Source organism: Hyperoodon ampullatus, assembly GCF_949752795.1.
Source record: "Hyperoodon ampullatus genome assembly, chromosome: 8".
Classification (NCBI taxonomy): Eukaryota; Metazoa; Chordata; class Mammalia; order Artiodactyla; family Ziphiidae; genus Hyperoodon; species Hyperoodon ampullatus.
In genome coordinates this window covers 114,266,556-114,293,173 of record NC_136921.1, presented here as the reverse complement: position 1 = coordinate 114,293,173, position 26,618 = coordinate 114,266,556, and the positions used below count along the sequence as shown (strand labels likewise).

At 44.3% G+C, this 26,618-nt stretch overlaps 1 protein-coding gene across 1 annotated transcript; it reads right to left on the bottom strand.

The window, feature by feature from the left end:
* On the bottom strand, positions 1-25,251 carry FAM168B (family with sequence similarity 168 member B). The gene is made up of 6 exons (XM_079709994.1): positions 25,176-25,251; positions 17,506-17,589; positions 3,184-3,326; positions 2,874-3,051; positions 905-1,030; positions 1-459 (listed from the first exon to the last, which is right to left on the bottom strand). The coding sequence occupies exons 1-5, from the start codon at positions 25,243-25,245 to the stop codon at positions 918-920; spliced, it is 588 nt and encodes a 195-aa protein (XP_079566120.1). The 5' UTR covers positions 25,246-25,251; the 3' UTR covers positions 1-459; positions 905-917.
* Between the last annotated feature and the right edge of the window lie 1,367 nt (positions 25,252-26,618).

The window sequence follows — 26,618 nt, the reverse complement described above, 5'->3', positions numbered from 1 at the left end:
TATGAAGAAATTCACTTTAACACTATAACTTTAAGACTTTGCATACATTACAACAGTGCATTAGTGATACAAGTTGTAAAATACTTTTCCATTCCTTTGGATTTTGCATATGATGGCTCTGTATCAGTCACTGCAGGTAGATGGAGCAAGCTTTGTTTTTGTGTTTGTTTTTTTTTTAACATGCATTCAACTAGATATGATTCAGAACAGATTAACACTCCCTTTTTATCATTACAGTTAGCTAAAAAATTGCCTGGCAGCCCACCAAACAGGATTTGCTTTAAGACCAACCCACAGAGTCAACTGGAGACTGAGGGTGCTAGGACCTGCTGGGCCGGCCGTAGTAGTGTTTAGCTAAGTGTCGAGAGCATTAAGAAGAAAGTCCTGGTTGGAGGCACAAGGCCTGCAGCACCAGCTGTGGAACTTCCATGATGTGACTGCACAGCTCCATCCGCAAACCTGGGGGGTGGGGAGAAAGACGGACACAGTCACACACAGCTCCTCTGGCACCACTGCTCAGAAAAGGAGGCCTTCAACTGGAGGAGGAGGAGATCCACTAGGACAAGAAAGGGCAGCAGCAAGAGAGGCAGCTGTGCTGGTTCCCACGGACCCCCGAGACTTCCAGTTACAACTGGAGCCCTACTTCCTGCAGGAGGCGGGCAGGAGACTAGAGCACAGCCCAGGTAAGCAACACGGTGCAGGGGTGCACAGCAAGAACTCAACGGTTTCCTTCTTCTTGCCTCTGTAGAGTCCCAGTAAGGACAATATTTAAACGCTGCATTGCCTTTGGATCATCAGGTAGCATTTTTCTTGGCAGTGTTTAAACTGACACAGATCTCCCATTCTCCTCTTAAAAAAACGCACTTCAGTCACAAGCTGGCCCCGCGCTTCACCAGTCACTTACGTTTGCAGGGTGATCACCACTGGGGGGGCACATAGCTGTAGGTGGGCGTTCCTGGGGCCCGATACGTGGGCACGGTGACGGGGTGGGGGGCGACAGGAGTTGGGGAGTGGGCAGTCAGCAGGGTGCCTGGAAGGAAGAGCGGGCATGTCCGTGGAGGGCAGCGCCCCACCACTGCTCCCTCGTACCGGGGAGCTCCCGCCCGACCCCCGTGGCAAGGCGGGAGGCAGACAGGAGGAGGGCATGGCTTCGCCCCACTATGCTCCCAGAACTCCTGATTATATACAAGTCAAAGCTGTATAAACGCAGCAAGCCCGCACGGATAGCATGGCTGCAGAAGCCTTTGGGCCTCCCCTCCATACAAGCATACCGAATCATTTGTGCAGATGAGGTGATAAAAAGAAAACAAAAATATTATTCGGCCTTAAAAAGGAAGGAAATGAGTCACGGGCTACAACACGGATGAACCCTGAGGACATTATGCTAAGGGAAATAAGCCAGTCACAAAAAGACAAATTCCACACGAGTCCACTTATACGAGCTCCCTAGAGGAGTCAAACGGGTAGTGACAGAAAGGAGAATGGCGGCTGCCAGGGTCTGGGACAAGGGGAAGGGGGAGCTGTTCAACGGGTACAGGGCTTCAGCCCTCCAGGACGAGAAAGTTCTGGACATGTGACACGACAGTGCGATACCACCACTGACCTGTACACTTGGAAATGGTTATGGTGGTAATAAATAACTGGAAGAGAGGGAGATTCCCAACTACATGAGCTTCTGAGTACCTTAAGCTAAGCATATTTTCCCTGTAACTGCAGAAAACTCAGCTGTGTCCATTTACGGACAAGCACCACCTCAAACCTGACAGCCTCACCTGGCAGCCCTTCACCCCTCCTTCTTCCTGCCCACACCCACACCAGGGCCTGCCATCCCCTCCCTCCATGTGCCTCAAACACGCAGTTTCCATCTGTGCCAGACTCTCCTCTGCCTTCACGGGTAAGTATGGGAAAACCAAATAAACAGAGACTCTGAGCAGAAACACACGTGGTATCCTGAAACACCGTTCTCTCCTGAAACACACATGGTATCCTGAAACACCGTTCTCTCCTGACACACCTTCCTTATACTGAAGTCTAGGAAAACAAAGAGGGAACTATATATATATATATATATATATATATATATATATATACACACACACATATATATATATATATATACTTAAAGACCCAGGCATGGGCAACCAAATGCATTGTGTGTACCTGGCCCCTCACCACAGACAATTCACATGCCCACAGGAGGTAAGCTAATCCCTAGACGTTCAGTCAAGCCCTCAAACACTCCAAGGTTCCATGGAGACAGGCCCACTCCAGCCACGGGTCTCTTCTCTCTGTGGTTTATGTTCCAGACCTAGGGGAAGCCTTGGGAAATAAAGTCCATGTACGCCAAAGGATGTCTACAGGCAGCTGTTATCTCTATGAACACAAGACCGGCTTTCCTAGATGCATGAAGACATCCCCGTTGAGACACCTTGGCCTGCACTGGTACCCACACTAAAGGGCAGGGTCAAGAGGGCCAGCCCCCCAGGTCACAAAGTACCCCTCTTCTGCCCAAGCTTTACGTGCTCACCATAGGACTCTGGTCACTCCTTGTCCCTACAGCCAAGTGACTCAGCTCACCAAAAAAAAGTGGCCCCATCCAATTTGGAGAGGGCTACTCAGTCATGGTCTATGGAAAAGGTACTTGGTTCATGGTTCTAAACCCCACACTCCAGTCTCAACTGAAAGGAGAGGGAAGAGAAAGGAGGGAGGTAAAGAGAAACACAACACGCCACTTCTTCCCAAAAGGATCAGAGGTCCTTCCACACAACCCTAGCCATGAAAAGCCAAAGCCAAGGGTCAGAGTACTGGTGAGCTCTCCCTTCCCCCAGCCCTCAGGCCGTCACAGAGCAGGCACCCCAGGGCCAAGGACTCACCCGCTGACATGGCCATAGTGGTCCCCGCCACCATGCCCATGGTGACGCCGTTGCCTCTAGGCGGAGGGATGGCAGCAGGGTACACCGTCGCCGGCATGCCGTTGGGCTGCACCACTGTGGTGTGGTGGATGACGTGAGGGGGTGCTGCATACAGGGGCTGGGGGTAGTATGTGCCTTGCTGGGGAAAGAAGAGAGACGAGGGCCACAGGGTCCCACACCCAAGGGGTCAGAGCCCCGAGGAACCGGCCCTTCCCACACGCACAGTGCCCAGGAGACCCCGTAAGACACCCACAGCGCGCTCCAGGCCTACCTGTGCGTATGGGCTCTGCTGGGGGTAGGCACTTCGCACGGGGTATACAGCGGTCTGGTAGGGGTTGGGGGAGGAGGAGTACGGTGGCACCGCCCCGCTGGTGGGGGAACAGGACACTTTGTAAGGTGTGCCAGGAGTGTAACCTGAAACAAAGAAGCCCAAAGCCTTAATTCAAACCCACACTCGGCCAGACACAGGGGACGGACCAAGTGTGCAGCGAGGAACGAGGCAGTGTTCCAGCCCTGACCACAGTCATATCTGACACCTCTGCTGAGATCTGGCTTCACGGCTTAGACTTTATGTGCAAGTATTTTTTGGGGGTGGGGGGGTGGGGAGGAGAAAGTTCTACCGAGTGCATACTTACATAGGAACAGGAAAGAAACACCGGTCCTGTCGGAATTTAAATTAGCACGCCCTTGCTGGGGCACAATTTGGCATTAAAAGTATGTATGTCTTTTAACCCCACCATTCTACTTCTAGAAATTTGTTTTAAAGAAACAAGCACAGCACATAAGCTCAACATAGCTCGTCATCAGGGAAATGCAAATCAAAACCACAGTGAGGCATCTATGGCCTCACACCTGTGAGAATGGCTATGAATAAAAAGAACACAAATAACAAATGTCAGTGAAGCTGTGGAGGAAAGGGAATCCTTGTACACTGTTGGTAAGAACACAAATTGGTACAGCCACTATGGAAAAGTGTATGGAAGTTTCTCAAAACACTAAAAATAGAACTACCACATGACTCAGCAATTCCACTCCAGGGTATTTATCCCAGGAAAATGAAAACACTAATTGGAAAAGATACACGTATCCCAATGCTCACAGCAGAATTATTTACAATTGTCAAGATACAAAAGCAACCCTAAGTGTCCATCAACAGATAAAGAAGATGTGGGAAACACACACATACATATGGTTGCGCACGGGAATGTTACTCAACCATGAAAAAAGAAGGAAACTTTGTCATTTGCAACATGGATGGTCTTGGAGGGTATTATGCTAAGTGAAATCAATCAGAAAGAGACAAACACTGTATGGTATCACTTATACGTAGAATCTAAAAAATACAACAAACTAGTGAATACAACAAAAAAGCAGCAGACTCACAGACACAGAGAACAAACCAGCGGTTCACTGGAGAGGAAAGAGAGGAGGGGGCAACATGGGGGTAGGGGATTCAGAGGTACAAACGACAAGGACACACACAGGGACTAGAGCCAATATTCACAGTAACTACAAACGGAGTATAACCTGTAAAAACTGCATCACTGTATTGTACACTGGTAACTTATAAAATACTGTACATCAACTATACTTCAATTAAAAAAGAAAAAAAGAAGCCAGCATGGATTTGAACAAAGGCTGAACTGTAAGCACGCTCATCACAGTGTTGTTAATTACAGCAAAAACAAAAGGAAAAACTTGTCAAACACTAGGGTTTTGCTAAAAAGACTTCTGGGTCTAAGGTACAGCAGGCGGAACACATACTTTTGCCTTTGTCCCCACCCAAAATGACAATAAAGCAGATTAAGAAATAAAAAGACACAAAGCCACACCGATCAAGAAGAGAAGAGAAGACATTTTAGAACCTAATAATTTTGGAATCTTTTAAAAAGTATAAGTGGAAAATAATTTAGCAGACTCAAAAAAGCTGTACTCTCAGCCAGCAGTGAAGAGGGTCAAGCAGCAGCCTGACACCTGGAAAGACCCTTCCCCTAGACCTAGAAGCTGTCAGCACGTGTTGCCAGGAAGTGACGAAGGACCACGATCTGGAAGAGGGACTCAGAGGCTACCTGGTAAGCGGTAAGATGCCCGGCTCCCCTCCTGACTCCCCATTCCAACAGAGTTTTTCTCCAGGGAGGGTAAGAGAGGGTCTCTGAACTGCCACGTTCATATCCCACTGATTTATACAGACTAAACCACCAGCAAACTGTGGTACAACCATCCAACAAAATACTACTACTCAGCAACCAAAAGGATAGAACTGCTGATACACATAACATGGGATAAATCTAAAACAAAAAGAAAAAGAAAAATACAATATGCAAAAGAAGTCAGACACAGTAAATAACACATGATATGAAACTCTAGGAAAGACCAACATAATCTACAGAGACAGAAAACCAATTAGTGGTGCCCAGGGGCCAGAGGGCATGAGGGCATCTTTCACAGGAATGAAGTCACTTGACTGTTTGTGGTGTCACACATCTGTACACATGTCCAAACACACCAAACTGTGCACTTATAAAGCATGACTTATATGCAAATTACACCTCAATAAAACTGCTTTCTAGAAAGTCTGAGAAGCCATTTCTCATTCTCTAGAACGGCTGACATGGCAGAGCGCTCACACGAGTTCCATGGAACAATACAACTTCTCATAAAGCTACAAATATACTTCCCACAGGGCCCAACAATTCACTCCTAGATACTTCCCTAGAAGAAATAGGACTTGTAAAAAATGTTCACCAATCTTACTCATAATAGCCAAAAGATGGGAAATAATCCAAATGTTTATCAAGAGGAAAATGGGTAAATTATGATACATCCATATAAACACTACCCAGTATCAAAAGGCAAAAGCATAAATGAATCTCAAACCATGCTGACCTTTTAAAAGACACCAGACACAGAGCACACACTGCATGATCTCATTTTCAACACTTAAGTAAACCTAGCTATGGTGACAGAAGTCGGAGGGGGCAGTGTATGATTTGGAGAGGGCGAAAGGAAAGCCTAGGAGGATAAAAGTGCTCAGTATTTTGTTCTGGGTGGTGGTTACGCGAGTATGACAATTGTCAAAATCCATCCAAATGAACACTTAATATGTGGGTTATCTGCATAAATTATATCTCAAAAGTGAGCTGAGTATTAAAAAAAAGAAAGTTTAAAAAATTTAAACCACTTTATTGAACTGTGTTTAGCAGTGTACTTTAATTTTAATTTAAAAGAGAAAAAAAGAATGAATGATTTCCAGGATATACACTAGTTTTTTTGGGTTTTTTTTTAACATCTTTATTGGAATATAATTGCTTTACAATGGTGTGTTAGTTTCTGCTTTATAACAAAGTGAATCAGCTATACATATACATATGTCCCCATATCTCCTCCCTCTTGCGTCTCTCTCCCACCCCTCTAGGTGGTCACAAATCACTGAGCTGATCTCCCTGTGCTATGCGGCTGCTTCCCACTAGCTATCTATTTTACATCTGGTAGTGTATATATGTCCATGCCACTCTCTCACTTCGTCCCAGCTTACCCTTCCCCCTTCCCCGTGTCCTCAAGTCCATTCTCTACATCTGCATCTTTATTCCTGTCCTGCCCCTAGGTTCTTTAGAACCATTTTTTTCTTAGATTCCATAATATATGTGTTAGCATACAGTATTTGTCTTTCTCTTTCTGACTTCACTCTGTATGACAGACTCTAGGTCCATCCACCTCGCTACAAATAACTCAATTTCGTTCCTTTTTATGGCCGAGTAATATTGCATTGTATATATGTGCCACATCTTCTTTATCCATTCATCTGTCGATGGACATTTAGGTTGCTTCCCTGTCCTGGCTATTGTAAAGAGAGCTGCAATGAACATTGTGGTACACAACTCTTTTTCAATTATGGTTTTCTCAGGGTATATGCCCAGTAGTGGGATTGCTGGGTCGTATGATAGTTCTATTTTTAGTATTTTAAGGAACCTCCATACTGTTCTCCATAGTGGCTCTATCAGTTTACATTCCCACCAACAGACACACCAGTTTTAAATGATCCTTTTTTTTGAACCACAAGTCCCCCTTTCCTCCAAGGGGCCACGTCAGTCCTGGAGACCCACTGAGAACCATCATGCACTTGGTGTGCCTGGGTTCACTAAGACCTTAAATGCCATGTTTCTCATTTGTTCCCCAGACTGCCCCTCATGGTGTTCATGATGAAGACGCTGGTAAAGGTGTTAATGCCCCAAAGTCACACACAGCAGAGCAGGTGCTCAGACAAACCCAGATCCAGCTGCACTGAGCAACGGCTCCTTTGCCCAAACCAGGTTAACTCCCAAGCTCAGCTCATACCTGTTTTAAGGAGAAAAGACCCTCAAAGGTTTCCCTATGTCTGTGTTTTAGAAAAAAAATTTTGTATTGAAGTATACTTGATTTACAATATTGTGTTGGTTTCAGGCAGACAGCAGAGTGATTCAATTACACACACACACACACACACACACACACACACACACAGGGTTTTTTCATATTCTTTTCCATTATAGGTTATTCTAAGATATTGACATAGTTCCCTGTGCTATACAGTACATTCTTATTACTTCTCTATTTTACGTATCTATTTGCATCTGTTAATCCCAGACTCCTAATTTATCCCTCCCCCTCCCTTTCCCCTTTGGTAGACTAAAGTTTGTTTTCTATGTCTGTGAGTCTGTTTCTGCTTTGTATATAAATTTATTTGTATTATTTTTTTAGATTCCACATATAAGTGACATCATATATTTGTCTTTCTCTGTCTGACTTACTTCACTTAGTATGATATTCTCTAGGTCCATCCACATTGCTTCAAATGGTAATTATCTCATTCTTTTTTATGGCTGAGTAACATTCCAACACACACACATATACCATGCCTTTTTAAACCAATCATCTGTTGATGGGCACTTGGGCTGTTTCCATGTCTTGGCTACCATAAATAGTGCTGCTATGAACACTGGGTATCTTTTCGAATACGAGTTTTTATCTTTTCCGGATATATGATCAGGAGTGGGATTGCTGGATTATATGGTAGCTCTATTTTTAGTTTTTGTTTTATTTACTTATTTGCTTATTTATTTATTGGCCACCTAGCGCAGCTTGCGGGATCTTAATTCTCTGACTAGGGATTGAACCCAGGGGCCCCGCAGTGAAAGCGCCGAGTCCTAAACACTGGACTGCCAGGGAATTCCCTATCTTTAGTTTTTTAAGGAACCTCCATACTGTTTTCCATAGTGGCTGCACAAATTTACATTCCCACCAGGTTTCCCTGTATTATTTTGAAATTCATTAACTATTACGTAAGTAAAAACAATGCCAAAATTTGAAGACACGTAATTTCAATACCAGTTTTGAGCTGAGAGTAGAATAGAGTCTCAGGATGTGGGAAAGCAACGTTAAAGACAAGAGCAGTTAAGTCCCTCTCTCTAGCTGCTCATCTCCTAGTCTTTAAGAGGGACAGAAAAGGAAAGTGATGGTTTCACAGGTTTCACAGGTATATACACATTAAAACCCATCAAATTGAAGCTTTAAATACGTGTACTTAATCGTACACCAATTATACCACAATAAGGTGGCAAAACATTTTCTTTAATTACAAAGAAAAAGGTAATTACGAAAGCCCCTAATTTCTAACCCTGCACTGACACTCCCAGGGGATGGCTCAGTGATAGCTCCTAATTCCCCATAAGTGACTGACTACATCAGAGGAGGAAATGAGGCACTGGTGCCTGGACACACTTGTGACCAGCCACGGTGACGGAAGCGCTGCACCAGGGCAGAGCGCTGCCAACTGCCAGAGCTCATCACCAACATCACACGCCATGCCTGGGGCCAACAGGGCTTGTCAAAAGGTCCAGCCCTCTTGACAAGGTGTTGACTTCAGGGGAAAACCACAAGGAACGAGGCCACCAAAAGAGCAGCACTGACACAGTCCTGGCTGGCAAAAGCAGGAGCAGGTCGTCTCAAAAACAGAAGCTTGTGGATGAAGGCGAAGCAGGTCTGGACAGCTCCCTCCTCCGCGAGCCACCCTCTCCCTCCCACTCCTCACAACCCTGCAGCATCCGTTGAGTTAACTCACAGGGGAACACTGCTAAACATGGTCCCACTGGCCTGAAGTAAGAGAGCCTCCTCACAGGAGTCACTAAACTCACATCTGACCAAAAGGATATCAGGTTTTTCATTAAAACTGTCAGAAAATCAAAATATCCACAGAATTAGCATATTTTGAGAACAAGTGCTAGACTTCAAACTTGAAAATCAAATTCAGAATTTCTGGTGCTAGCCAGTTTTCATAGGTTAAAAGAAACCAACAAGGCCCCCCCTTTCTTCACTGTACAATTTAAAAACATCCATGACACAGATGAAACAAGTGGAAATATAAATACTGATTGTAGTATTGATAGTATTAAGTAATTGTTATTATTTTTTAGGTGTGATGATATATATTTTTAAATTCATCTTTTAAAGATAATACTGAAAAACCGATGAATGTGATGTCTGAGATTGGCTTCAAAATAGTATAGGGGAAAGCGACAGGAGTACAGATGGAAAAGATCAACTATAAGCTATTAACTGCTAAGTCTAGGGCGTGGGCAGGTGGACCCCGTACTGTGTACTTGTGTATACTTGTTAACTGCTGAGGCTAGGGTGTGGGTAAGTGGCCATCATCCTGCTGTGTACTTATGTATTTTTGTATTTCAAATTTTTCATAATAAAAAGTCTTTCAAGATGTTTTATAAAGATTAGGTAGACTTATGGATTAAAAGAGACAAGAGACCTAACAAACTCAACTTTATAAAAAATTCAACATGTAGATTTTGAATAGACCCTATTTCCAAATCTTTTTTTTTAATTTTTGGGACAAATGGGCAAATTTAAATACAAACTATAAAATGAAATGAGAGAATTACTGCTTCTAAGTATGATAACGGTATCGCGGTCATGCAGAAGAGCATCCGCATTATGTTACGTTGAGGGTCAAACTGAAACCCACAGGACATGAGCCAAAAAAGGCTCTGACTTGCTTCAAGAAAAAACTCTGACTTGCTTCAAGAAAAAACCAAAAACAAACAACAAAACGTACACACACACTCATCTTTATATGGTAGATAAAAGCACATATGGCAAAATGATAACTGATGAATCTCAGTGCTGGATACTATGGACATTCACTACACTGTTCTCTCAATTTTTCTGTATATTTGAAAATGTTTTGTAGTAAATAAGGTGAAAAAATTATAATGCCTTCAGATGGTGACACACAACTGAGAGAGGAGCTAAGAAAACCTCCCAGGGAACAACAGTCACGCAGGAGCTAAAGAGACAAGGAAGGAAGCAGGCAGAGGTCCCCTGCTACTAGGAGATGAACATAAAAGCTTTCTGAGCCTTTAAGAAGGCCATAAGCTAGGAAGGCGTGGCTCTTCAGCAATCTGATCTGAAAGATAACCTGGCAGCTAGGTACTATCTGGAAGGGCAAATAAAGGTAAAATATGCCAAGGTTCAATACATACAGCCAACCCTCTACAGAAAGCCATGGTTCTATAGGATAAAGTGATGCAAAAAAGAATGAGAAGAGAAAGGAGAACCTGTCTGAGGAAGTGAAGACACACAAGCAACGCATTCATGACCTGAATAAAAAACTGGGAGAAAACGGAGCCCCTAAAAAAGCCATCAATATTCCTAATAAGAAAGTCCATGACAATTTTGTCTCTGTTCAAACTGCAGAAAGAGCCTGGAGCTTGGACTGAAGAGAAGCTGGAAGCTGTCCACCTGAATAAGCTTCTAAGGACACGGTATGAAAGCAAAGTTAGGAAGATCTAAGCATACACCTCTCCAGAGAGAGGCCCTCTGATTCAGAAGCACTCTTCTGGCCCACCACATCCACTGAAAAAAAGGTAAAGTCCCTTATTTACCACAATCAACGATAGGCTAACCTATGATGTCAAGCTTTTCTTTTAAGGGAGGCTAGAGGCCTACTGTTGCAGAAACCCATCCAGCAAGCCTGAGGTCTCTTAATCATCTGAGATATCTTTTTTATAACACCTGCCTCACATGTACACTTTATTGAAAATAAAGAGATGACTCCAAGAAGCTACCATGTGTATGCATTTGTCAGAATACAATGAATGGTATATTTAAAATGCGAGCATTTCACATATGTAAATTTCACCTAAAAACAAAACCTAGAAGAACTGTAAACAAATATTAACAACATGCCCACTGAAGTAGATGGGGAAAAGCATCCTGACATCCACAACTTACTTCAAAACACATGAAAAAACAAGATGGACTGAAGGATGGGTGGAGTAAAATGTTTAATTTTAAAAGTTGATTTTAGGGACTTCCCTGGTGGTCCAGTGGTAAAGAATCCGCCTTCCAATGCAGGGGACGCGGGTTCGATCCCTGGTTGGAGAACTAAGATCCCACATACCGCAGGGCAACTAAGCCCACGCGCCACAACTACTGAGCTCACGCGCCTCAACGAGAGAGCCCGCGTGCCTCAAACTACAGAGCCCACGCACCCTGGAGCCCGCATGCCACAACTAGAGAGAAGCCCACGCACCACAACTAGGGAGAAGCCCGCGCGCCACAACAAAGAGCCCACACACAACTAAGATCCTACGCAGCCAAAAAACTAAAGAAAACAAATTTTTTTTAAAAAGTTGATTTTAAAAAGTTTAATTATAGAATCTTGGCAGTCCATATGTAGATGCTGTGAATTTTTTTCAGCTTCTCTCTGTATGTTGGAAAAATAGTCACCCACTATTTCTACTAATTATAACAACAATTCTTAATATATATTACCTTACTGCTTATTCTTGTAACTGTGAGCTATGTCCTGAACTCTTGAGAAAACTGATTTTGGTTTTTTGTATGGGCATGAATATTACATCACTTTCTATCCAACACTGAGACAAATCAATTTCAAGGAAAGCAAACATGTCTCCCAGTCAATGAAAAACCAGGTGTGTATAGGCACTTTCCTTTTTGTTTTATATAACACCAGGGTCCACTGTCTCACACCAGAGAGCCTCAACAGGAGTCTTACAAACTTAAAATTTAAAAATACATAAATAAATACACATACATCTCATAGTATCCGAAATAGACACTTTGTGAAATAATATTTAGATCTGCCAACCATTCACAATACAAAACCAAACACACTCATTGCTTGGTCTTTCAAAAACACTAACAGCTTTCCAGATGCTCCTTCCCTAAAGACCATTCATAAGGTGCCACACAGACCACACACTGGCCACAGCCTTCTTCCCCGACACTCTCAGCAAACATGCATCACCGCAGGCTGACCTCCTCTCTGGGCAGAACTCACGCACAGGGCCACTGCTCTCAGACTGCTGTGAGGGGCCAGCAGCTTTTTACATCGGAACAGATCATTTTTCCCCAAAAGTACCCCATACCACACAAATTTTGTATAATAACTTTCTGAGTATAAGACATTTATGTAGAAAATTTGGAAATTCAGAAACATAGAATATGTGAGGAGGAACGACCTGCACCAAACACAGCATCGTGAAATTTCAGAACCTGGAGACAGAACTCCTACAGAGCACCGAAGAGAAGCGCAGCTCGGTCCACCAGGCATCAGAAAGGTACCGACATTCTCAGCGGCAACAACGAAACCGGCAAACAGTTCGGCAATGTCCTCAACATTCTGAGGGGAAATAACTGCTAGCCTAAAATTCTATATCCAGACAAACTGACAACGAAGTTGAGTGCAGAATAAAATGTTTTCCGACATGAAAAATCTCCAAACTGTGACTCTCCCATATTCTCCTGGGAGATTACTGAAAAAGATCCTCCACTAAAACCAGAGAGTAAACTAAGAAAGGAGACAAGGAATCAAGTGGAAGGGAAGAGGAGAGAACTCCCTGGGATGATGGAGGAAAAGGACCCAGTGTAAGGCCCAGAGGACAAGCAGCCCAGGCCAGAGTAGGAGAGAGGGTTTCATAAAAGACACCACAGACACCACCAAGAAAAGAAAACACGAACACCTTACGTGGCCGAAAATGCTGAGAAGAGGCCCCACACCTGGGGGGAAGCTGAGGGTTTAATTAACTTTGTGCTTACAGAAATCTAATAAAGGACACTAGGTCCAGGGAAGAAAAAGTAACTGCAGAAGAAAACAGCCACTCGTTCAGAGCAGTGAGCAATGCTCACAGGGTCACAGTAACAGGGGTAGGAAGGAAAATTAGGAATCTTTAAACTATGTGAATGTAAACCTTTAACCTAAGTGAGAGAGAGAAACAGAGGCCATGACCCCACAACCTGTTAACACACTAATGCTCTTCTCTCCTGTGTGGCCGCCGTAAGTGAAACTTAATTTTTTAAAAAACCTGGGATCTTACTTCGTGGACATAATTCTGAGCTTAAAAAGAAAGAAAGTGGCATATCGTAAAGTATTTCCACTTACTAAATATCCCTCATAAACAAGTAATAAGACCAGTTAAACACTGAAATAAACCAATAGTTTAATCAAACCATTACTTTACTAGATATATCTGCACGTATACATACATATTTGCTTAACTGATTATTCTCATTTTTAAGCTTCTTTCTATTATATTGCCAAACTGTCCTCCAAAACTGTTTCCCCAATTTATCTGCCATCCAGTCATGCACGGCAGCAACCACAGAAGCCTTCCCATCACTCTTAGCAACGTTTTCATCTTTTAAAAATATGTGCCAATGTAATATCTAAATCACCTCTTACACAGAGCTTTACTAAAAAGAACTGAATGCTTTCTTGATGATTTCAGATGATCAATGCAAATATTAGTTACAGATACTCCTGGCTGTAAATGGGAACAGAACAGCAGCCTGAATGTGCATCCTTGGTGCCTTGGGAGCTTGACTGCGTGCTTGCAGCTAGAATCCTCAAATAACACAGCTGAGGAGATATAATGATTCATTAAACAAAATGCCAAAAATGAAACGTCTTTCCCAGGAGTGACAGGATTTGAGCCACATCTTGCTAATGCTACGGCCCAAACTCTTTCCAATATATTGTTCTGATTCCAAAAAAAGACAGCCCGCTCTGGTTGCACATGTACTCAGCCTACTAGGCTTGTTCATGAGGATGAAATGAATATCACCTCCATTTCCAGATTCTGAGTGATGGAATCTTTCAGCAAAAGACATGACATCTCCTCACAAGGTTCTCTAAAACCTCCCTATGTCACACTTGTAAGAGCTAAGAAATAAGCAGTGTTAGGGCTGCAAAAGTGCTTTAAAAGCCACATACACAACCCCTATACTATTTATCAGCTTTGTCCGAAAATCTGGTGGTGAGAGAACCAGAACATTAAGAAAGCAGCAGAAATGGAGAAAAATTTTGTTTAATTTTTCTATAGTGACAATTTTGGCTTACTCATCACATAAGAAAAAAAGCCCACTGAAAAAGGAAATTTAAAAATTCAAGCTATGAAAATGCTGAGGATCCCAGAAAAAGAAGGGAGCACAGCTGTAGCCTAGACTCAGATCAGGTGGCTGCAAGCACTTGCATGACACTGGCAGGACCTTCCAAGTGCCTTTTATCTTTTTCATTCGCAAATTTCACATACATCTTTATTCCCAACTTCTCCTAAAAACCTGAAGATCTGGCAATGCTGGGCCAGCAGTGTGGCAGCCGACACCTATCCAGCACCCATCAGTGGACACCCCTTTCAACAAGGCAGACCCTCTTGGCAGCCACCGTTCCCACCAAGACCACTACTCCCACCTGCCCGCCCCAGCTTCTGGGTTAGAGGAACAGCTTGAGAGCAGTCTTGGAAAAGAGGCAAGAAAGGGTCCATCTCCCTACAAGAAAGGAAACATGCGAGAGATGAGGAATGGCACCTGTTCTACAGGTTGGCCAGAGGAGGAAGCTATCAGACACCAGCACCAGCCCGCTAAACACCAAACTTTCCCTTCAGGGGAGCACTGCACACCCTGGGCGAGGAAAACGGCTTCACCAGCCTCCAATAAACCTGAGGCTCTTTTTGTAAAAGAATAAGAAAGTTGGAAGCTTTTAGTACATTTTTACATCAATTTGTACTCCATAGAGAAAATGAGTACAAGTGAGCTACGCTGGAGAATTCTAGAACAGTGACATTTTATGGTGGTCTGCAGCATGATCACATACAGTAAAAAAAAAACAACTAATACCTACGCAAACATAAACTTCAATCCATTCCTACCACCATATAGAAAAAGTAATCCAAAATGGGTCATAAACCTAAATGTAAAACCTAAAATTATAAAACTTCTAGGAGAAAACCTTTGTGATGTTGGGTTAGGCAAAGATTTCTTAGAAACGATACCAAAACCGTGATTCATAAAAGAACAAGATGATAAAGTGAACTTCATTAAATTTAAAAACTCTTGCTCTTTTAAAGACACTGTGAAGAGCCACAGACTATGAAAATGTATTTGCAGATCATATATCTAATAAAGAACTCTCAAACCCAACAATAAGAAAACAAACTTAAAAACTGACAGGCAGAAAAAGATGTACACAAACACTTAACCAAAGACACACAAGTGGCAAACAGGCACATGAAAACATGTTCAACATTATTAGTCATTAGATAAGTTCAAATTAAAACTACAGTAAGATATCACTACATATTCACTAGGATGGCTAAAATTAAAAAGAATGACTATATCAAGTATTAGCAAAGATATAAAGGAACCTCAACTCTCCTCCACCGCTGGTGGGAACATAAAATAGCACAACTCCTTTGGAAGACAGTGTGGCAGCTCCTTACAAAGTTAAACATACGCCTGCCTTAAGAGCCAGCCACTCCACTCCTCTGTATTTACTCAAGAGAAATGGAAGGGTATGTCCACATAAAGAAGGTACACAAGTATTCACAGCGGTTTCATGTGTAACAGCCTCAGACTGCAAACAGTCCCAATGTTCATCAACCAGTGAGTGGATAAGCAATCTGTGCTATTTCTGTACAATGCAATACTACCCAACAATAATAAGAAAGGAACTACTGATATACACTGCAACATGGATGTCAAAAATTATCCTGAATGAAAGCCAGTCCCCCTGAAAGGGCATTCGATATGATTCACTTCTACAAAATTTTAGAAACTACAAACGATCTGTAGTGAGAGAACACAGACGAGTGACTTCCTGGAGCCTAGGTGAGGTCACAAAGGGGCAGGAGAACACTTCTGGGGATGAGGGATATGTTCACTCTAGACGGAGAAGGTGGCACACATCGTATCAGGTACCCTTTAAATGTATGCAGTTTACTGAATGTCATTCAGACCTCCAGAGAGCTGCTTTGAAAAAGTTAAAGAAGATGAGATGTTTCACAAAAGGAGACAGTGGTGCCATTTGGCCCTTAACTAATCTAGTGAGTAATAACATAATACTGCTTGTCCCAGGGAAGGGATGTTCCGTTAACAGATCCCAAAAGGCGGCACAAAGTAGCAGGTTCTCTAGTTCTTGGGAGAGAAAGAGTGTGAATAAAAGCTATGCAAAAACAAAACAAAATCTCTTTTAGAAAGAACAGGTCAGTGTGTCAAAGAGCTAGGGATTTAAAGTTGGGACTCTAGGCTTCACTGTGTCTTAGTCATGGGAAACCTTCTTACTGCGAACATTACTCTGGTGTAAGTGCAGGGAACGTGAAGTCAAGGAGAGAAAGCTTGGGAGCAGGAAGACCAAGCCAAGAAGGTCTTTCTCTGGGTGAGCTACAGGGTGAACAAAGGCAGTCAGAGTGGGAATGGAATGCGAGTCACAGACAGAAGGGCCACAGAAGGAAGAAGAATTTTATGATTATCAAACTGGAAGAACTCAGGAAAAGGACACTGCTGCTGTGCCCTCTCCTGTCAAGTTAACTACGGGAGGCTACGGGTTCCGAGGGACAAAGAAGCACCCCAGCAGGCCTGTGAGGCTGAGCCTTCGGGTCAGAGTGTAGGCCAGCACTGCTGCAGCACAATCACAAAGTCCATCCTGGGAGAATAAAGCCTGGAACGAGCCAACACCAAAATGCAGGCTCAAAGAGGAAAGTCCCATTAAAAAGAACTGTCTTTACAAGGACCAGACCCAAACAAATTCCACTTTCAATTGTACCACTTGACTTCTAAAATCTGAAACTATTTTCATGCACCTTACATAGACAATAAGACTTTCTTTTAAAGCCATAATCAAGGTGCTCAAGTTGTAGAGAGAAATCAGTTATCTCTAAAAATGTTAGCAACATGGAAATTCTACTTATTAACATGGCAACGTGATCTTTAGTTTCTAATAATCAACACTATTTCATAAACACATACATGTTCTGGCACTAGTTACCTGTAACAAGCTATGACTGGAATGAAGATCCGTGTTGTGGAAGCACGCCAGAAATGCAATATATTGATACAAAGCTTTATGTGCAATAAAAATTAAGCTCTTATTGTACTTATTAAGAAGCCTAATTTTATGAACCAATAAATCAATTCGACCCCAAATCCCAATTCTATAACCACCCTTCTCAAGATCCATCCACCTGACATTCTCCCCCAGCCACACGGACAAAGCACTTTTGCCACCCAGCACATACGGCCTGCATACCTGTTTGGAAGGTAGGATTCGCTCCAGGGTACATGTTGGGGGAATAGGCAGGAGCTGCTGCTGCATAGCCCATGGGGAAACCAGCTGGAGAAAAACAAAGAACAGTGTGATTTTAAAACCAGGGCTCCCACAGACCCAGTTGTCCTCAGCATCTTCACCACAACCCCCAGACTGACTTCCGGAGCCCAACAGCGCTATGGGCGCTGAGCAGGTGGTCTCTACTTGTCTCCTCTCCTCAGAGCTGTGATGGGTCACAATCATAAACACGTCTTTTAAACCTAAGAGTATAAATGCTTACAACTTTCTACAATTAAAAGAATTTATTTGACAGAAACTGAATTAGAATGAAGTAAAAAAAAAAACCTAAGCTGAAGTCAGAAAACTCTCAATTCTTCTGGCAGTTTTATTTTCGTTTCTAATCACCTAATTTATTACTTAGCAAGAGTAATAAGAGTGTTGTGAGCTTCACATGCTAAACGGGCTCTAACCAGCACCATACACAAATGGAACTGGGAAAAATCCAATCACACATTCCGTTTGCAAGCAACTTGACCTTTATTAACACAAATGAGGAATCCTTAATAAGACTAAACTACAACCACTAATTGATCACGTGAACACAACAGAAACATCAAGAAAGACGTTAGTGTTTCAGCAGTCAAAACCAGAGGGGCCTAGGTTATTTGCTCCAGGTCCCTCACAGCTCTCAGCTCGATCCATTCACCACGTGACAATGGGGCCTTAAAGAGCCTTCTCTACATTCAGGGCACAGAGCCAAGATGACCCAGGTTCGCTAGTCTTTACTACGACGCAACCAGTTGCGAGAAGCTGTAATCCCTCCAGAAAATTCTAATCTGCAGGGTTCCAAATCAACACGGTTGAGAACCACTGTTCCCTCCCACTCCTGTCCGTCTTCCCAGTCACAGTACTGTCCTCCTGAAAACGCCCCTTGGCGAGTACCATGGACTGTCTCCTCCAACATCGACTCTACCTCCTTTCTGGCAGGCAGGGGCTGGCAAGCTAAAAACTACACTGCCCAGACTCCCCCTCTTGCAAGGGACTGGAAGTGATCCCAAATCCCGATCACTTCATAAAAACAAAAACTTAAATACCACTAGCTGCATAAAAAAGGCTTAGCTCTTTATAAGAAATATACTTGCAAATTATTTAGACAAAGGGCAAATACACTTAATATATAAATAACTTTTAAAGTTAAAAAAACAAAAACCCAAAAGAAAAAAACCAACGGAAGACATGGACAGAGAGAACTGCCAACTACCATTTCTAACTTCAGGCTGGCACAAATCCAAAAGCTGAGGACACGCTTTCTTGGCAAGGTTGTGGGGTAAACAACAGTCTCACACCCTTCTGGTAGGAGTGCAAAGCAGTAAAAATCCTACGCAAGAAGGGAAATCGGCAGTACCTTTAAAATTACATCCGCGTTAGAAGATGTGGTATACCTACAACGGAGTATTACTCAGCCATCAAAAAGAATGAAATAATGCCATTTACAGCAGCATGGATGTACCTGGAGATTATCATACTAAGTGAAGTAAATCAGACAGAGAAAGACAAATATCATGTGGTATCGCTTAGACAAATATCATGTGGTATCGCTTATATGTGGAATCTAAAAAAAAAAAAAGATACAAATGAACTTATTTACAAAACAGAAACAGACTCACAGACTTAGAGAAAGAACTTAGGGTTGCCTGGGGGGAAGGGTAGGGGGGAGGGATAGATAGGGAGTTTGGGATTGACGTGTACACGCTGCTATATTTAAAATAATCAACAAGGACCTACTGTATAGCACAGGGAACTCTGCTCAATATTCTGTAATAACCTAAATGGGAAAAGAATTTGAAAAAGAATAGATACATGGGGCTTCCCTGGTGGCGCAGTGGTTGAGAGTCCGCCTGCCGATGCAGGGGACACGGGTTCGTGCCCCGGTGCGGGAGGACCCCACATGCCGCGGAGCGGCTGGGCCCGTGGGCCATGGCCGCTGGGCCTGCGTGTCCAGAGCCTGTGCTCCGCAACGGGAGAGGCCGCAACAGTGAGAGGCCCACGTACCGCAAAAAAAAAAAAAAAAAAAAAAAAGAATAGATACATGTATATGTGTATGTATAAGTGAATCACTCTGCTGTACACCTGAAACTAACACAACACTGTTAATCAACTATACTCCGATATAAAATAAAAATTTTTAAAAAGAATAACAGGAAAAAAATAATCACATCTGCATTTACTCTCTCCACTGGCAATCCCATCTCAAGGAATGCACCCTGAGGATAATTTTCACAAACACTATCAACTGCAGTATTACTGGAATAGCAAAAGACTTCAAAAAACATACCCATGCAAAGAACTGGTTGAATAAAACTATGGAAACCCCCACAAGATGAAGGGTTATGCAGCAGTACTATGTACTATAAAATACAAATAAGAACAAGGCAAACCTTTGTGAACCGACAGGGAACAATCATGAAGTTGACAAACCCAAGTGACCACCACCACCTGCATCTCTATTCCAGAAAACCACCTGCTGTTCAGCCGGGGGGAGGAGGATGCGGGTGGAGAGCCTTCAGCAGCAGGGCTTTCCAGGGCCACTTCTGCCTGCCAAGGCCTCCTCTAACTGCCAGTGCGGCCCCAGGGCTCCCCAACGAGCCCGCTGACACTGCACACTCGCATCACACTCCCGCACCCAGTACTGCTTCCACCCCGCCAGATCCTTACAAGCGTTACCCACCCCTACGACGTGTGAACTCCTAACTCCATCTCAGTGTCCGATACCCTCGTGCAACAAAGGCAAAATTAGAATACATGGACATAGTTGGCCTGGGGGCATGATATGTCCGTGTCCCCTCCAAAATTTACATGTTGAAACCCTAATCCCCAATGTGATGATATTTGGAGATACTTAATCGTGGTAATCATTTCACGACATATACATACATTAAATCATCACGTACACCTTAAAAAAACCCATGTTGTACAACCTAAATATATATGGTTTTTATTTATCAATCATACCTCAGTAAAGCTAGGGGGGAAAAAAAGATCAAGCAACATGCTCTGTGGTTAACAAAGGAAGATATCAATGGATCACCTATCATTTTTAATACACTTGTTTATTACACTCCATGAAAAAAACACTGGGAATGGCAAGACACAGGACCTTATGGGTGAAAAAGAAAAAAGATAATACAGACCACGGGTGATCCACAGACTGCAGTCACCCAACAAGGTCTTTAAATTGTGTATTTCTTATGACTTAGAAAACTGGAGCTCAGGTTTGTGCCAAGCCGCCCCTGCTGTTTAGAAGAGCCATGCGGGGAGCTGTGGTCCCTGGTCAAGCCCCTGCCCTCCGTGCTCCGCCCGCGGGTGGGGAGGGGCCAACCTGTGCATCCGGAGGGGAATCCAGGAGGGGGAGCTGCAAAGGACTGGGTGGGGCTGCGGAGCTCCTCCTGCTGAAGTTGGGGAAGCGAGGGAGGGGCTGGGGGGGTGCAGGGTCCCAGAGCTGGACCCGCCGCGGTGGGACCCAGCCTCCTAGCCTCCCCTCCCCCACCTTACAGTAGGTTCCAATACTATTTAATTGCATCTCGGGCTCTCGGGCTTAAAACTCCTCCACAGGCTCGCAGGTCCCTTGACTGCGCTCCTTCCTCTATTAGATAAAGTAGCGGGGGGCCGGGGGGGACAGGACACGACGACGACAGGGAGGGGACTGGAGGGACCCCTGAAGTGCTGGCCTCAGCTGACTAAAGAGGTCAGGACCCACGCTGTCACAGACCCCTGTCAGAGGACCCCTTAGGGCGGAATTGAGGGGGACAGTTAGGAGGTGGTCTGTGTCAAGTGAGCATGGGTCACCACGGGGTGGGGAGCAGGCTGACCCCTGAGAAGTACTGTTAAAAAGATGCGTTCCTCCCTCCCCTGGAAGGATGTGGGTGGGCTTGAAGGCTCCGGTCCCCCCACACACTCTTTCCAGGCCCGACTGCACCTCTGGCGCCGGCCTTGCTAGCCTGGCTTCCAGTCCTAGAACTTGCCAGGCTCCAGGGGAGAATGCGGGCTGCTGAGAGGGTCGCTGGGGGCTCAAGCTGCCCCTGGGTTTCGCAGGCGGAGGGAGGAAGGGTGAAGGCAGTAGTGGGGTGGGGCAGGGAGGGGTGAGTGCCCTGGGAGACCCTGAGAGAGAACCTCCCCCCAGCCCCTGCCCCCTGCCGCTGAGCCGAATGCCCGTCCGTGCCTCTGGGAGGAGCCTTGCGTCTTCACCCCTGGGCTCAGAGCCACGCAGAGCCCACTCCTCACCCTCCGGCTGCTGTGCCAGGGTTTTCCTTTAAATGTTGCTCTTGGCTCATCTGGCTTTCAGTTCCCTGAACAGCAGTTTCGAGCTCTCCAAGCTATTTAAAAGTGTTCTCCTTAAAGTGAGACTAAAGCCCACTCTTCTGGAAAAACGACCTCCACTTCAGAGGAGATATTTTTTCTCCCCATTTCTTCCTTCTACTGCCCTCTGAACAATCAAGCCAGAGTCAAGCAGCTCTGCGAGCACTAAGCAAGATGAACACAAAGAAAATCACATCCAGCCATTTCACAGTCAAAACAAAGATATTTTAAAAGCAGCGGGGTCCGGGGGCAGGGAAGGGATATACTAACTCCAAAGAAACAAAAATAATTCTGACAGAAACCGGAAGACAATACAACTGCCTTTAAAGTGCTGAGAGAAAATAACTGCCAACCTAAAACTGTATACTCAGTATGGCAGGCAAACCCCGCCCCCCCAGAAAATACCTCATCAAATCCCTGGAACCTATAACTGTTACCTTATTTGGAAAAAGAGTCTTTGTAGACGTAAGTCAAGGACCTTGAGATAATAAGATCATCATGGATTACGGGTGGTGGGGGCCTAAACCCAATGCCAAGTGTCCGCATATGAAACACAGACGAGAAAGAGATGATGTAACCATGGAAGTAAAAGCCGGAGTGATGCTGCCACAAGGCTATTCGTGTCAAGGAATGCTGAAAACTTCCAGAAACTTCAAGAGGCAAGAAAGGATTCTTACCTCGAGCCTCCAGAGGGTGTGAGGCCCTGCCAACACCTGAATTTTGGACTTCTGGCTCCCACAACTGTGAGAGAATAAGTTTCTGTGGTTTTTAAGCCACAAACTTTGTAGCAATTTGTTACAGCAGCCACAGAAAACCAACACACTCATCAAAAATATGCTTCAAAAATTAAAGCAAAATAAAAACATTTCACAAACCAAAACAAAATTCACTGCTAGCAGACATGCAGTAAAAGGGGAGAGGAGAGGAGGGGAGGGGAGGAGGGGGAGGGGGAGGGGGGATGGGGAGGGGAGGAGGGGGGATGGGGAGGGGAGGAGGGGAGGGGGGAGGGGAGGAGGGGAGGGGAGGAGGGGAGGAGGGGAGGGAGGAAGGGAGGGGAGGGGAGGGGAGATGGGGGAGGGGGGAGGGGAGGAGGGGAGGGGGAGGGGGAGGGGGAGGGAGGAGGGGAGGGGAGGAAGGGAGGGGAGGAGGGGAGGAGGGGAGGGAGGAAGGGAGGGGAGGGGAGGGGGGAGGGGGGAGGGGGATGGGGAGGGAGGAAGGGAGGGGAGGAGGGGAGGAGGGGAGGGAGGAAGGGAGGGGAGGGGGAGGGGGATGGGGAGGGGGGAGGGGGAGGGGGAGGGGGAGGGGGAGGGGGAGGGGAGGGGGGATGGGGAGGGGAGGAGGGGAGGGGGGAGGGGATGTAACTTTAAGACCAAATAAACCCCTAAAAAAGTGCACATGGGAGGGAGATGCAAGAGGGAGGAGATACGGGGATATATGTATAGCTGATTCACTTTGTTCTAAAGCAGAAACTAACACACCATTGTAAAGCAATTATACTCCCATAAAGATGTTCAAAAATAAAATAAAATTTTTAAAAGTGCACAGAACTGGTATGACAGGCAACCAGTGTTTCATTATATAGTCTCTCAGGTAATGCTAATACCATCAGGTTTTGCCTATTCCCTGGTTTCAGATTTCCACAGGATTCTCTTCAGCTATTTAGCCTTCTGTTTAAACTAGTGTTCATTCGTTAAAGACAGCAGGCCTTATCACTAAATCACCTTTTACCAATTCTGGAAAATCCTGGCACTCCTTTTCTTATAGTCTCTCTACTTAGTCCTTCTGCAGCTTTTAATTCTCCTCAAAACTTCTCATCCTAACACCTCTACCTCTTAACCAGTCTGTTTCCCCCTTTCCTTACACTGCATTCTGGTCCTCCCTTTGGCAGTGTTTTATCTGCAGCTTAACTTGAATTTTGTTCAAACGCCTTTTTTTTTTCCATTTAAGTTCCAGTTGGTTCTTTGCGATATGATTGTTTCTTTTGCATCTTCAGTAATTCTAAACATGCTTGTGTGATATGGTTTCTACCTGGTTTGTTCCTGCTGTCTATCGTGACTGGTGACTCTGACATGACGAATAAAATCACAGTGTTCTGTAATAATTCTGACTTGTTAACAAGCAGAACTTTGTGGGAAACCCACACAACCTGGGGTGAGAACATTTGCCTCCACAGCAGTTCTGCACCTGCTGCTGTCAGGTGCTCCAGGGTATACTGCCGCCTAGAGACTATTTTTTAATGTTCGTTTCTCGATGTACGGACCCCCTGGGAAGGACAAGTAACTCAAAGTAGAGCCTGAAGCATCCCTGAATAGTTACAAATTCTTAGAAAAGAGTTCTCCCTTCCCAGAGCCCAAGCAGAAACTGAACTTCCCCGTGGAGCCAGTGCATGGATTGTTTAGTCTACCTCTCCGATGGGAGTATCACCCTCTGGAGGAATCAGACTGATGAGGGGTCCCACTCCAACTCCCAGCCTTACAAGGGCCAAAGGCCTCAATTTCTGTCCCCAAATGGGTTGCTAAAACCCACAAATAACAAATGCCCCTAGGACAGGTGCATCAACTCAATGGCCAAATGCTCTGGTTTTTATGTCGCTTTCATGTTCAGCTGCAGAAACCTCTTACTTTCTTGCAACTTCAGTTAAACGTTTTTGAAATGTTTTATTCAACTTCTCAGGGGTTTTTAGCAACAGGGTTTTAAGAGTATCTGTTCCACCATATCATCTAAACCCACAATGGTAATGCTACAAATAACTATTCCTTTCAATTAGGACAACAATTTGCTATTTTTGACCACCAACTCCTATTCCCCCAAACTGTGCTTCACCCCCTCCATCACAGCCCGTGTTGCGCTAGCAGACTTCAGGAAGGTGGGGCACGTGACTCAGGCCTAAATTCATCAGTAGACTCCCCTCCTGGCACCGGGGGCTGGCGTGGAGGGAACAAGATGAGAGTCAGAGCCAGATGAAGAGACTCACAGCCCAGGGAGGGGCTGAGCACGACAGAACCACAAAGGGGAGAAGTGTGACCTGCGACCCACGCTGAGAGGACACTGAGGAAGTGAAGCTGAGCACAGGAAGCAGAGAAACTAGACGCCAGTCCCCACCCTTGAAGCCACCAGACCAGCCCTTGACCAAAGCCAGACCAAGCTCCTGATTTTTCAATTCCATGAGCCAATACATTTTGTTCCCTATCTAAGCCACTTGAGCTGGGTTTGTCCATCAAAAGCATTCTTAGTGACACAGAAATTCACCACGTGTTCAAAGTTCAATAATGGAAACAAAAATTTTACTTGCTTACCTGGATAACCAATTCCTTTGGCATTTGCATAGGGAACCCCAGAAGAACCCGGGCTATAAACAGGATTCATGATTTCAAGAACTAAAAAGGGAAAAAAAGTGATTTAGCCAAGCACTTTTGTTCTCAGGTTTTTCTCCATCATCAGTCTCAAAAGAACAAGAGTCCTTTCTCTAGTATATTATAAAACAAGGCATTTCATGCTGCTGCCAACCAACAGAGAACAGAAAAGGAAAGCCAAAGTCCTAATGGGTGCTCACCAGGACACTACAGGCTTTCCTTTATAACTCTCTTTGGTCCATCAGAAGCTAAGGGAAAAAAAGTGTTCTCTGTGTCCCTGCTTAAAACCGTGAAAAAACATCTATAAATAATCTAAATGTCCTTATAACAGAGAACACTCTTAACCAGATCTATCCAGAGCATGAAATAGCATGCAGCTGCTTTTTAAAGTGTTTAAAAATGCAGATTGATATGTTAATTGGGGGAAAAACGGTACAATACTGTAATGCAGTATGCTCCCAAATTTGCACCTACACATACGGGCATATGCACCTCTAGCACAAACAGAAAAAAGTCTGGGAGGAAATTAAAATATGAACAGTGATTGCCTCTAGATGGGGTGGTTTAGTGTTCATTTTGTACTTTTCTCTATTTCTGAAATAACCTAGGTTAAATATATGTCTATTTCCTAAAAAAACACAAATTAGCACAGCCCAGCAACTCTATTAACCCATTCTATAATTCCCAACCCTTTTTGCCTGAAAAGTTGAAGAACTTGCACAGCTACAACCATGGTTTTATCCCTTCCTCTGAATTTTATCACCCAGTGTATTCTTAAAGTGTGAGCTTAATTAAGACCATTCAGTATTCCCTGACTTATGTGGTGGTAAGAACAAAGAGGATCTTAAATTTAAAAATAAAAACAGCAATGGGGGGGCAACAGGTATATGGGAACTCTGCACTTTCTGCTCAGTTTCGCTGTGAACCTAAAACTGCTCTTTAAAACAAGTCTATTTAAAAAGAAAAACAGGCAGTTCCCTGGTGGTATAGTGGTTAGGATTCCGGACTTTCACTGCCGTGGCCAGGGTTCAATCCCTGTTTGGGGAACTGAGATCCTGCAAGTTGTGTGGCATGGCAAAAAAAAAAAAAAAAAAAGAAAAACATAAAATGTACATGTATTTGCTTTAGTGTCTGCCTTCCCCACCACATCCTCAGCTAGAATGTAGATAGGGAACTGGAACTTAGCCCTATTTGCAGCAACTTCAGTCCCAATAACAATGTCTTACACAAAAAAAGGTGCAACTACCTGCTGACTTTCTAAAAAACACATGCACCTCAAAACACTCTAGGTATCAAATTCCATTACAAAGGCAAAATGCAAAAACAAACCACTTCATATTTTCAGCTCACCTGACTCAGAATATTTACAACCAAGCAGTTCAGTAG

Excerpts from the sequence above, each read along its gene's own strand:
- FAM168B (XM_079709994.1), bottom strand. The coding sequence starts at position 25,245 with ATGAATCCTGTTTATAGCCCGGGTTCTTCTGGGGTTCCCTATGCAAAT. Across the intron at positions 3,327-17,505 it reads GAATCCTACCTTCCAAACAG|GTTACACTCCTGGCACACCT; the intron begins GTATGCAGGCCG and ends TCTTTGTTTCAG. Across the intron at positions 3,052-3,183 it reads AGCAGAGCCCATACGCACAG|CAAGGCACATACTACCCCCA; the intron begins GTAGGCCTGGAG and ends TTCTTTCCCCAG.